This window comes from Petaurus breviceps, unplaced genomic scaffold (assembly GCF_028583685.1).
Source record: "Petaurus breviceps papuanus isolate PSGF00001 unplaced genomic scaffold, PetGlider_PUasm1.0 174, whole genome shotgun sequence".
Lineage (NCBI taxonomy): Eukaryota > Metazoa > Chordata > Mammalia > Diprotodontia > Petauridae > Petaurus > Petaurus breviceps.
Genome location: NW_027185761.1, coordinates 73702932 through 73715640, shown reverse-complemented (window position 1 = coordinate 73715640; position 12709 = coordinate 73702932). Strand labels below are relative to the sequence as shown.

Sequence of the window (12709 nt, the reverse complement as noted above, 5' to 3'; positions counted from 1 at the left end):
AAGTGACTTGCCCAAGGTCACACAGCTAGTTTTGTGTTGTGTCTGAGGCTGGATTTGAACTCGGGTCCTCCTGACTCCAGGGCTGGTGTTCTGTTCACTGCCTCTCCTAGCCACCCCACACCCCTAAACTTTCTGATGTTCAGTGCAGAATTCCCTCCGATGGGCCACAAGATGACATTCCCCCTGCCTGTACTTTGCCACCCCCAGTACCGCCCTCCAGCAAACAGGCTGAGCCTGCCTCCTGGCAAGCAGCCATGAGGCTTCGGCAAGCTCACATTCCAGCCATGCTCGACTTGCCACGTTCTTGGTTTTTTCCCCACAGACAAAGTTCCCTGGGCCATTCCCACTCCCTCCTTGAGGATCTTGCTCACCTCCACCAGGGGCCCAGGTCCTGTCCCTCCCTCCCCTCTCCCTGGGCACCCCATGGTGGTCCAGGGTCATCCCTCACTCCCTTCAGTCATCCACCTTTGCCCTGACCTGTCCCCCTCCTCAATGGGACACTAGATGCCCATCACCTACTTCACCTGCATTTCTGTAACCCTCCTGGAACTCGGCTGACCCCCCAAACCCATTTTACAGATGGGAAAACAGAGGCTCCTTAACAGGGAGTTAGGGGCCAAGCAAGCATGAAAATCCATGACCACAGACCCCTAGTCCTGCATTCCTTCCCCTCCTATCACACAATATCTGTCTACCAGCAATGCTGGGCAGTGGGCACCGCGAGGGGCAGTCCTGAGACAGCCTGGACCCGAGGCAGGGAGAACTGGACCGGCGTTTCCTTAGACATTTGCTAGCCCTGTGACCCTGTGCAAGACACTACATTTCTGAGTCTCAGTTTCCTCATAAAATGGGGATGATAATGGCAATGGAAACCTCAGAGTTGTGGTGAGGCATGAATGACTATATCAGTGCACACACACACACACACACTCACACACATACACACACATGCACACACTTTCTCACACACACTCACACTCATACACACTGACACACATACACTCTCACACATACACATATGCACACACTGTCACACACACTCACACACGCTCACATACACACACTCACACTCATACACACTCTCACACACTCATACACACACATACACACACTCTCACACACAAATACACATGCTCACACATACTCACACATACAGAGTGTTTTGCAAAGCCCAATGCACTACAGGAATGTGAGCTTCTGTGAGAAGTGTGAGGGTTATTGTTCCCATTTTACAGATGGGGAAACTGAGGCTCAGGAAAGCTCCTTGCTTGCTTGGTGCACATGCAGATAAGCAGGATGGAAACCCTTTCAAGGCGGCCACTGACTCGTTTTTGTTTCTGTGTCTCTAGTGTCCAGCACATAGTAGAGGTTTAGCAAGTGCCAAAGGTGAGATTTGAACCCAGGCCTTTCATGCCCAGGATCCATTCCCGTCATACTCTGCCTCCCATGAAAAGCTCTCCGATGTTGTGTCAGTAAATGGCTCTTTCTCTCTTTGGGGACAACAGACAGCGCTCAGGACAGGCAGCTTGGACCACACGCGCCCTCCTCTCCATCTGAAACAGTCCGAAGCATGGCTGCTCTCCTTCCTGGAGTCTCACACAGGTGACTGAGCCAAGTTACAGAGACGCCCTTCAGACTGCCCCGAAGCATGGCTGCATGGGCTCTGGCTCCTCAGAGGCAGCTTCTGCTCAGTGTGCTGGGGGCTGGGGGGGCCGTGGGGGCCGTGGGGGCTGGGGGAGCCGTGGAGGTTGTGGGGGCAGCAGGGCTGTCGGGGCTATTTCTCCCCTTAGCCCCACCCCTGCCCATTCCATGAGTCCAAGTTTGAGGAATCCATAAGGAGACCTGGCATCCTGTTGGAGCCTCCAGGGAGATGAAGGTGCTGTTTGGGGGCTGGGACAGTGGCATCCAGGCCATCTGGCAAAGAGTCCTCTGGAAGCCTGTGCTGGTCACGTCCATTCAGACACATCTTCTTTCAGGCTAAGCGAGGCCTGGGCTACGTCCGGCTGGGCAGCAGGCCCAGGACCAAGGAGCAGAGACTTGGAGCCAGGAGGGTGTGAGCTGCTGTCCATCTGACTGACAAAAGGGAGTTTCTTCCCTGTAACTTCCTCAGAGGCTCCTTCAAACATCATGCACCACACTGACAGGAAGCTGTGAGTTTTCTCCAGTCCTGTTCTGACTCATCTGCTCATGGATCCCAAGCATGGAAGGGGCCCAGCCGACTTATGCCGGCCCTGGTTGGGGGGCAGAGGCCCCTCTTCTCCAAAGACCTCATTTCTCTTCCTTCTCAGAAGCGGGGCCCTAGTGAAGGCTTCGGTGACACCTTGGCTTATGCTCTGCGGCCTGCCCCCACCCTTGTCACCAGGCAGGGAAGTTCTCTTCCCCTTTGGGCGCTGTCTGCTCCAGGGCTTTCTCTCACTGGGGAGAGATCTCTTACTTGGGGACTCCTTCACAGAGAGAAGCCTTGGTGCTTTCACACACTGATGCACTATGGTCTCCCAGCTCTTTAACAGGACATTCAATCCTGGCCTCTTCTCTCCAGAAGCCCCTAGTTCAGTCAGAACGTCTTGGGCAGTGTCCATGAAGACACAGATCTTAGAGAACAGAGGGCTTCCGGCCGCTTGAAGCATTGGGCTGTCTTGGCACAGGGCACTCAGCCCCCAACATCCCCCCCATAACTAAGGAAGTCTGGACCAGAGCACCCCAGGGAGGAGCCCAGCAGCCTGGGCCCCATCCTACCCTGGGCGTCTGGACTCCAGACCTGCTTATGTAAAACATTGCTCCCTTCTCCCCCTCAGAGTCTGTAATCTCAATCTATGTGGTATTTGTCTACAATCACCCTGAATGTCGTGCTGTGTGAATGCCTGCTTCCTCATGAATGGAGAGCACGGAATGTGGGAGGTGGCAGGGAACGCAGTGACCACCTGGTCCACAGCCCAAACCCAAAAGGAATCCCCACAGTTAGGTATCTGACAAGTGGTCACTTAGCCTCTGCCTGAGGCGTCAAAGGACGAGGAAACCCACTCCATCCCACAGCTATCCATCCCAAGCATTTATTAGGCACCTACTGTGTGCCAGGCGCTGTGCTAGGCCCCCTGAGGACACACAGACAGGCGAGGGACAGTCCCCGACCTCATGGACCTTAGCCAAGGGAGACAACACATACTCTACGTCTGGGGCGCTATAGGACAGACATGAAGGAGTCACATCTTATGGGAACCATCAGTGCCTGGATCTCCTGCCCGCACCTCCTCGCTCTGTCCTGGGGCCAAGCAGAGCAGGCCGGATGCCCCTTTGGGTGCGCAGACACAGCCAGCCTGCCCTCCTTCAGGGAACCTGCCCGTCTCACAGACTTTGGCAGCCCGCCCGTGCCCTCTGTAATGTTAGCTTGGAGCCCCCACACCTTCCCACTGGTGCCTCCCTCCCTCCACCCAAAGGATGGGTCAGCAGCAAAGGGCAGCGGAGGAAGACGGTACCATTCGAGATGATTCTCCACGAAGGCGGACATGGGGCTGATCTGGACTGTGTACGTGTCGTTGGCCGAGTACTCGAAGAGGCCATAGTAGGGGTTGAAGAGCTCCTGAGACAGAAGAAAGAAGAATTCCCGCGAGGGTCCGCTGTAGTCCAGGCTGGAACAGAAGCAGGGGAGGCTCATTCCGAGGCTCTCAAGGCCTCATGTTTCTTACCACTTTTGCTTTTCCTGATTTCCGAGGGCAGGAAACATGGTACCCACAGCCTTGGTCTCTGAGTCTGGAGGGGGTGGATCCGCACCCAGCACCCCCTCCATGGGGGGCACAGCTAGCATCCCACCGGGACATTCACCTACACTGGGCAGGAGAGGAGGAGGGGGCTCCTTAACCTTGACATGCACTCTCCCCAAGCCTGAAGGTGTCAGAGGAGCTTGGGAATTTGAAAGAGCACATCCTCCAAAGCATCCAGTGTCCCAGAGCGGGCACTCCCTCCCCTGAAGGAGAGAGCAGCCTTGTTTTGCCACATCTTAGCAGGCAGCTAAATCAGTTAAGCCCGTGTTGGCCAAGCTCCTTGTGGTCAGCCTTGACTGACAGACATGGAGTCCATACATGACAGCTTTCAAGCTCGGCAGAGCCTACCTGAGTTTGGGGGCCCCTGGTTTCAGCCCAAAGAATCCCAATGCAGTTATGCTAAACAAACAAACCCTCAGAGCCCTGTGCCCTGAGTTGGGGCAAAGCCTCAGAGCCATCCTGAGCTTCAACTGCCTGCTGTCTTTGGAGCCCCCAGGCCCTGCTCTGCCCCAGGCCCTGCTCTGCCCCAGGTCCACTTTCAGGATAGAGTAGCTGGTGCCATACCCCTCCTCTCCAACAAAGGTGATGTAGAGCTTGTTTCGCTGGAGTTCTTTACGGGAATAGGCCATCACTTGGTTGAAGGTTCCTTCCAGCAAGTGGTCCCTCCGTATAATGAGCCTGGGGAAGACACAGAAGCAGGTGGTGGAGCTTCTGGAGAGCAGGACAGAGAACATCCAGGCTCCTGTGTTCACTGTGCCCCCGCCCCTGCCCTCAAAGCAAGTCAATAAGCATCAAGGGCCCCCTCCCACCTTCCAGCCCCCTGTGCGTGTTGTCTCCCCTCCTCTCCCCTTCCCAAGATGGCAGGTTTCTTGAGGGCAGAGAGATGCCTTTTGCTTATTTTTATCCTGAACATTTAGCATATTGCCCAGCACACAGCAGGCCCTTCACACAGATTTATTGAATTGAAAACTGAATTATCTGTGAGGTCTACAGTGCCTGCCACTGTGTGAGGTCGGCAGGCACTCAGACACTCACTTTATTTTCCCTGGACCCTGCCCAAATCCTTTGGCTTCAAGTTTTCGGTAGAAATTTCTGAGCTTGGCTTCAAAATCTCTCCTGTAGGGTGAGGGAGCTCTCACGCTGGCTCGCTGCAAGCCTAAGGGGAAAAACAGAGGGAAAGAGTCTTTACAAAGTTATTTAGGCATTTTTTAGATCATAGTCATTGCCTGTAGAACCCTTCTGTCTAACAAAGAAAAGCAGTTAAGCCACACCAATAAGACAGGGATTCCATTTGCCCGTGTGTACATCACTCCACACCTATTGTCCCCCCGCTTTAGGCAGAGAGGAGGAAAGTTCTGTCTCGGAAGTGGGGGGTTGGGAGGAGGCATGTGTTTCATTCAGAACATGAAAGTTGTTTCAGAGTATTTGGAGCCTTGTCTTATGGTCATTGGCCTTGTTGGACCCCAGAGGGTCCATATTCAGAAGAAGCAGGTGTCACAAAGAAGGACAGTTAGTCTTGATGTCACTGGAGCCGGCTGCCTTGGGAGGTCTTGAGATGGGGCTAGAGGACCAGGGAGGGGAGATGTGGGGGCGGGGCTTTCTTTGGGGCGTGCTTTGGTTCCTTCCTGAAGCTCTGTGATTCAGTGACTTTCTTCATGACACATAATTAGAGACCCGTGCACCACCATGAGCCACCCACCGACTCCTGGCAGACCAGTCAAGGCCACTTGACCAAAAGGGACAGGAGGAAAAAGCCATCCAGGAAAATGTCTTCTAAAGTCACTAGAATCCTTGGTAATTGTAATGTTCATCTCCCAATTTAAGGGAAAGTAAGAAATGACAAATCCAATGAATTCAGAAGTCATTCTGTAGCCTTTCATTTCTGCACATTTTTTTTTTCAGAAATATGATCTCATTTATTCTCACAAGAAGCCAGGATCATATAGCTGGTAAGTGACTGAGGCTGAATTTGAACCCAAATCTTCCTGATTCTAGACCTAGCCTCTCTGTATACTGTGCCACCAGCTGAGAAGACTTACAGGAATGGTTGTGGAGTTAAATGCACAGAGCTAGGACCACCATGTACACAGTGATTACAGTAACAGAACCACAAAGAACAAAGCCCTGAAGCTGACTGGTAGGTAATTAGAATGACTGAGCTTGACTCGGGAACGAGGTAAGAAAATGCAGCACTCCCCCTTCTCTGCAGAGGTGGTGGGCTGTGGGGGTGGAACGCTGCATACTTGGGCAGGGAGAGAGGGGAAGGAGTATTTTAGAAATTAAGGTGATTAAGAAATGAAACGATCAGGATGCTCTCAGGAAAAAACCTGGGAAGACTTGTTTGGACTGACCCAAAGTGAAGCTAACAGAACCAGGAGAGCATTGTACCCAGTTACAACAGTATGGTCATGATAACCAGCTGTGAATCACTTAACTACTCTGCTTAATACAACAACCCAAGACAATTCTGAAGGACTCATTTTGAAAAGTGCTATCTACCTCCAAGGAGGGAACTGAGTGCAAGCTGAAGGATAATTTTAAAATTTTGTTTATTTTTCTTGCTTTCTTTTTGCAACATGGCTAATAAGGAAATGCTTTGCATAATTTCACAAGCATGATTAGTAACACATTGCTTGCTCTCTGATTGGGTGGTGGAGGAGCTGGAGGGGGAGAATTAGAAACTCAGACTAAAAATAACTAAATACTAGGTCTTTAAAAAAGAAACGAAGGCAATGTGAAAAAAAAGATACAAATGCACCTTTTCTTTAAAAATTCCACAAAGGAGGGAAATGGTTGCAGTGTAAATCCTGCCAATTCTAGCAAACCACGCAAAGAAAACAGGTCAAGTCCAAGTCCTTTCCTGCTGCATGTCATGCCTTGGACGACCTCCTCACCCCTCCCCTCCCCTCCCCAGACCTCCCCTTCCCTTCCCTCCTGTAACTTCGGTAACACAGCTTTCTCCTTCTTTGCCCCAACATCTGACTGCTCCTCAGTCTCCTTTGTCCGTTCATCATCTATATAAAATCTCTTAATCACAGGTGTTACGAAAGACTCTGTCCTGGGCCCCTAATCCTCTCTCCTCTCACTATGGTGGTGACCGAATCATCTCTCATGGGCTTGATCATCGTCTCTACCTAGATGATTCTGAGATCTGCTCATCCAGATATGTCTCTCTATCCTGGGGGTCAGTCCTCCATCACTAATTGCATACTGGACATTTCAAACCAAATGTCCCAGCCTCATCTCAAACTCGACATGTCCAGAGAGGACCTCAGAGCAGACTCCAACTTTGGGTGTGAATGGAGCTGAGTGCTGGACAGTGTCCTGGTACTGCTGTTTATAAACGCATTCCATGGCATTAACAAATTGACTTGCTAGACCTGCTGGAGGCGCCCGCTGTCCCAGCCGCCCCATCGGAAGCTGCATTGTAAACTAGTGTTGGTGTTTAGAGTCCCTGCCCAGAGAACCAGTTCTGCCCCTGGCATGAGCTGTGCCACCAGAGACATATCATTCCACTCTCTGTGACTCAGGATCCTTGTAAATGGGGAACATGCCTATAGCACCTGATTTTGAGAATGGCAGGTTCCCATGAGCTGTCTGTTTTTATCTCACTTTCTGCATGAAGCCTTTCCCGATGCCCTCAACTGCTCATGAACCCCCTCTGTGTAATACACTGTGCATTGATTCTGCATACACTTAGATATGAATGTAAACTCCTTATGAACAGAGGCTTCCTTCATGATCTTGTGCCTAGCACACAATGCCTGCTTAATGAATATTTGCTCAATTAAATTGATTGACCCATAGTGATGGGGAACCAATGGCCTCCAGAAGTAACCTCCTATTCTTTGGGGGCGGCTTTAATCATTCAGAAGGATGCTTATCCTTGAACCCTGCCCCGCTTCTCCTTGTTCAGCTCCCTGGGACCAAGGCAAATCTACCTGATCCCTTTTCTTTATGGCAGCTCATGAAATTCTTGGGGACACCCATCATGTGCCTCCCAAGCCTTCCCTCCCCAGTGCTAGGCTTTCCTCACTGTTTTCACTGAACCTTTGTATTGGTGGCAGGGTTAGGGAGTCCCTTCACCATCATGGTCTCCCTCCTTTGGGGTCTATTTGACAACATTCTTCCTCAAGGGGGATGACCAGGGCAGAGGAGGGGCAGCCATCACCCTACTCAGTTTGGACTCTACCCATGAGGCTCAGGTCCTCAGACTTTTTGGGAGATTACCAAATCTCTGTCAGTTACAATGCCTGAATTTCTTCTCTGATGGATGCGGCTCCTTCAGTCACAGATAGGTCATGCTTTCGGACCAAGAAAGAGCAACCAGCAAACCCATTTCCTATTATGCATTAGCCCATTTCTTCCCAGCTTTGTTGAACTTCTGGAGAAGCACAGTGTCCCAGGTGGGATGAGGCTCCCAAGCTCACCTGGAGAGTTCTGGGGTGATGAGCAGGGGGAACACCGTGGGGAAAAGCTGTAGCCGGGGTGGAAGGCAGCCTGCAGGGGGACGTAGGACATGATCTCCTCTTCAAAGAGGCTGCAAAACAAGGAAAGGTCAAAGCTCTCTCTGTCATGGGCCACTCGGCACCAACGGGAATGATGAGGCAAGAGCCCTAATTAGTGCCATCTGATCCAGGCAGGGCATAATACGCACAGGTATTTCCAAACCTTCCCTGCCAGGATCTCAGAGCCTGAGGAACACTAAGCCCTAATTAAGCTCCCACAAAATTCCCACCAGATGTTGTCATTCAGTAATTTCTAAACTTTGGCTTTGGGGAAAGCTCAGAACAGAGAAAGGGAAGGGCCTGGGCTGGACTTCAGTCTCCAGTCCCCTCCCAGGCGCCTGGCTTGATGGAAGGGAGACTGTCTGGTAGATCTGTCAGCTCCAGTCTGTGACCTGCAGGTGCTTACCTTAGCAGGATGACTAGATCCGCATCACAGGACAGCTTTTCAAGCCCATGGGTGCCCTCCGTGCGGATATAGTGGATCTTCTCCCTGCAGCATCAGACATAGGAAGGAAAGTTCTGTCTCAGAACCCAAGGAGTGAATCCCCCCTTTGGTGGCCCTTCTCCTGCTCCTTCTTCCCAGCGCAGCTGGACAGTCCATAGCCTCACATCCATCTTGGTTTCTGGTTGGTGAAGACAAATCTATGTCAACTTACCAGGGCTTAGGAGCCTTCTAGTCTCCCCATAATAGGATGTGTTTATTTTAAAAATACATTTTTATTGATGTCATATTTTTATATCATCTATACTTCCATATATATGTGTGTGTGTGTGTGTGTGTGTGTGTGTGTATCTACATCCATCTATTTATTTATCATCTATCTTTCTATCATCCATCCACCCGTCCGTCCGTCTGTCTATCTATCCATCTATCCATCTCCCCCCCTCCCTTATAAATAATTCCATTAGAATGTGAGCTCCTTAAAGGCAATGCCTGGCTCACAGAAAGTGATTAAAAGTGCTCATTGACTGGCAAACTATTGGGAGAGGTGGCATGTGCTCAGAAAAGAAACACTTGTTACTGTCACCTGATAAAAAAGAAGGGCAGAAAAAGTAAGTTCACAAAGGAGCCTGAAGCCACATTGAGGGCTCCGCGGCCACAGGACGCCCCCCCCCCCACTGTCAGTGAAGGGGGGGAGGTGCAGAAGACACTGATTTTCTTCGGACGCTGCATAGCGCCTTTCGCCGAAGCCTCTCAAAGCACCTTTTTTCCTCTGAAAGGCAGATGTGTGAGATGAGATTTAGGATCTTGGCTGGAGAGCTGGAGGGAACATTCAGTCCAAGCCCCTCACTCTCCAGATACAGAATCCGGGCTCCAAAGAGGGATAGGGATGTACTCTGGGTCACATTGGTAGCGAGTGGAAAAGTCAGGATTTAATACAGATCTGGTAACTCCAAATTCATTATTACAATTTTCACTTTTCTTTCACTGTTCTCTCTGATGTTCCTTCCAACTTTAATCTTTTTATTTGTTCTGCAGAGCTCCAGGCATGTCTGAGGGCATAGCTTAAGCAGTAAACACATTTGGTCAAGACAGGGATGCTGGACCCGGCCACCTCGGAGCCAGGAAAGAGCTGATCTCGTGGGAAAGAGAACTGGTCCCACCTGCTGGCAGTTCAGGAGGACTGCAGGTAAGAAGACAGTCTGGGCAACACCCCACAGAGAGGACAACCGTGGCTAACTCCCGAGGACTATGGGAGACCAGAACTGACGTAGAGAAAAGTGGGGGTGTTAACTATGATGGGGGGGGGGGCAGGAACAACTGGGGCCGCTATCATTGTGAGCTGAGCAATGCTACCCAGACAGGTAGCCAGAGGAACTGTGGAAGGAAGGCAAGCCCTGACATGCAGGGACAAGCCCTTGTTGAGCCATAGCCAGGGAAAGTGCTGGAAGGGCCCGAGAGTGCACATGCTTCTGGTGCAGGGGGCTGGGGGAGGCCACTTGTGTTTTCGATGGTGTTGGCTTAGTCTATCTAATATTGTATTCCTATTTTTTTGGAAGGGGAAGGCAAGGCAATTGAGGTTAAGTGACTTGCCCAAGGTCACATGGCTAGTAAATGTCAAGTGCCTGAGGCCGGATTTGAACTCAGGTCCTCCTGACTCCAGAGCTGTGCTGTATTCACTGTGTCACTTCATTGCCCCATGTTACTATTTTAATAAGCCTGATTCCTTTTGCCTTGGTGCATGAGTAACATTTTATTGATGTTTAATTCTGTCTCTTTGGATGATTCTAAGATACCTCTGCCTTCCTCAGCCTCCCCACCTCCCTAACTCTTCCTGGACAGGGGGAGTGGTGTATAATTAGATTTGATGAGGTTCCTCCATGATCACGTCCCTGTTTAATACCACCAGGTCTCAATCTATGAAAGAACATCATGAAATCATAGAGCGGGGTGCGCCGCTGGTCTAGTCCTTATTTAGAGGATGAAAACTGAGGGCCAGAGAGGATCCCAAGATCTCTGAACCATGAGAGACCTCAGAGGCATAGAGTGTAATGCATAGTGGGACAAAAGCCCCCTCTATAACACCCCTGACAAGTGGTCATCCAGCCTTCTTCTTTAAAACACAGATTAGTGATGTCTTTTCTGTCACCCAGTATCCTCCTGAAGGCCTCCAGGGGTGGAGGAACCCACTATTTCCAGAGACTGTCCATCCCACTTTGGGGCAGCCCTCATTGTTAAGGGGTTACTCCTTGTATCTAGAAGCTCCATGGAGTGAGGCAGAGACTCCATGGAAGATAACCTGGGAGGCTCTGGCAGCCAGACGAAGGTTCCATGGTTGGCTGTGCTCCTTTGTGCTCAGAGAGGACCAAAATGACATCCCCAGGTCAGGGCCAAGGTACAGTGTGTGTGACTGGCCGACCAGGTCAACAAGCTTGGAAGGCTCTAACACAGGTGGGGCATATATGGTCCATGGGAATCTTCGGGTGGAGATGTCTCTAAATTTGTTCATCGCATGTTTCCTTTGAGCTGTTTCAGTTTTGTTTTGCTTACAGAGCACAGCACCCTCTCTGAGGTGGGCACGCTTGCTGTCTATCATGTCTCCCATTAGATTCCAAAGTTCTTGGCGCCGGAGATGTCAGTCCCCCTGCACTCTAGTCCCGGAGCCGGAGACGTCAGTCCCCCTGCACTCTAGTCTTGGCGCGCGCGCAGGCTTTTCAAGTAAAACAATTTGCTGTCAGTGCAGTAGTTGACCTTGATGCCACTTTCATCTTCGTTGAAGGTGTCTGACAATATCACAGAAAACATCCTGCTAAAAAGTCTGGGAGCAAGTTCACAGCCCTGCTTCCCTCCATTGGTGACTGGGAAAGTTACCCAGAACCTGGGCAAGTGTGCCGCCAAGAGATCGGCACACACCCCTGATGAACTTCTACAGGGAACCACGTTTTGCCATAATCTTCCAGCAAGGGCTCCATTTAAGAAGAAAACAAGCCTTCCCGATGTGCACAGCTGCCCCCAAGGTGAATGGCTTACTTCGGGTGCTCATGAGCTGTGCCTCACCGGGTGATTTCATGCCAAGACTCCATGACCACTGTTGGGTGCCTGGTGAAGGGGATGCTTGGGCATCTGCTGCACTTGTTTCCTTTTCTCTCTTTTCATCTGCTGGGAGTTGGGACATTCATGTGACCATTAGGTCACCAGGTGACGTAGGCTGGCCCTCCTGGAATCATGATAGGTAGTGACTGGCATTCCCTTTGCATCCTTGGTCCAGGAACAGTCAGGGTGAAAATTCTGTTTTCATTCTGTAGAAACCATTTTCCATCCATCCATCAATAAACATTTTTTAAAGCATTTACCCCGTTCCAGGGACTGCTCTAAGTGCCAGGAATATAAAAGAAAGCCTCTGCTCTCAAGGAGCTTACAATCCAATGGGAGAGAAAACCTGCAAACAAATGTGTAAAACAAGTGATATTCAAGATAAATAGGAAATACATAACAGAGGGAAGACCCTGGAATGCAGAGGGGGGTGGAGAAGGCTTCTTGTAGAAGGTGGGACTTAAAGAACTCCAGGGAGGTCAGTAGTCAGAGCAGAGGAGACAGAGTGTGGTTCCAGGCCTGGGAGAGAGCTGGAGTAAATACCCAGAGCTCAGCAGTGGAGGGTCTTGCTGGCCTAACAGCCAGGAGGATGGAGAGGATGTGGCAGGGGAGTTAGGTGTAAGAGCAGAAAGGGAGGAGGGGGCAGGGCCGAGGAGGGCTTTAAAAGTCAAACTGAGCATTTTGTGTTTGATCCTGGAAGCCATAGGGAGCCATGGAATTTTATTGGGTTGGAGGTTACAAAGTCAGATCTGCACTTCAGCAAAATTGCATTTTGAAAAGACATGTATGTTTGTTCTAAATTGGGTATATACTCTGATACTTTTTGTGTTTTCAACTAATACTGAGTTCCTGGGGTCAAAATTTAGTCAACAGTCTCCCTTACAAGTCACAGACTTCATTAAATACCT

At 50.6% G+C, this 12709-nt stretch overlaps 1 protein-coding gene across 1 annotated transcript in view; it reads right to left on the bottom strand.

The window, feature by feature from the left end:
- The window catches only part of HECW1 (HECT, C2 and WW domain containing E3 ubiquitin protein ligase 1), a 317313-nt gene that overhangs the window by 25082 nt on the left and 279522 nt on the right, over positions 1 to 12709 (bottom strand). The window contains exons 14-18 of the mRNA XM_069084583.1: positions 8673 to 8756; positions 8189 to 8298; positions 4794 to 4914; positions 4323 to 4436; positions 3474 to 3626 (exon numbers count right to left, since the gene is read on the bottom strand). Coding sequence (XP_068940684.1) covers positions 3474 to 3626; positions 4323 to 4436; positions 4794 to 4914; positions 8189 to 8298; positions 8673 to 8756 — 582 coding nt within the window. The remainder of the gene's footprint in view (positions 1 to 3473; positions 3627 to 4322; positions 4437 to 4793; positions 4915 to 8188; positions 8299 to 8672; positions 8757 to 12709) is intronic.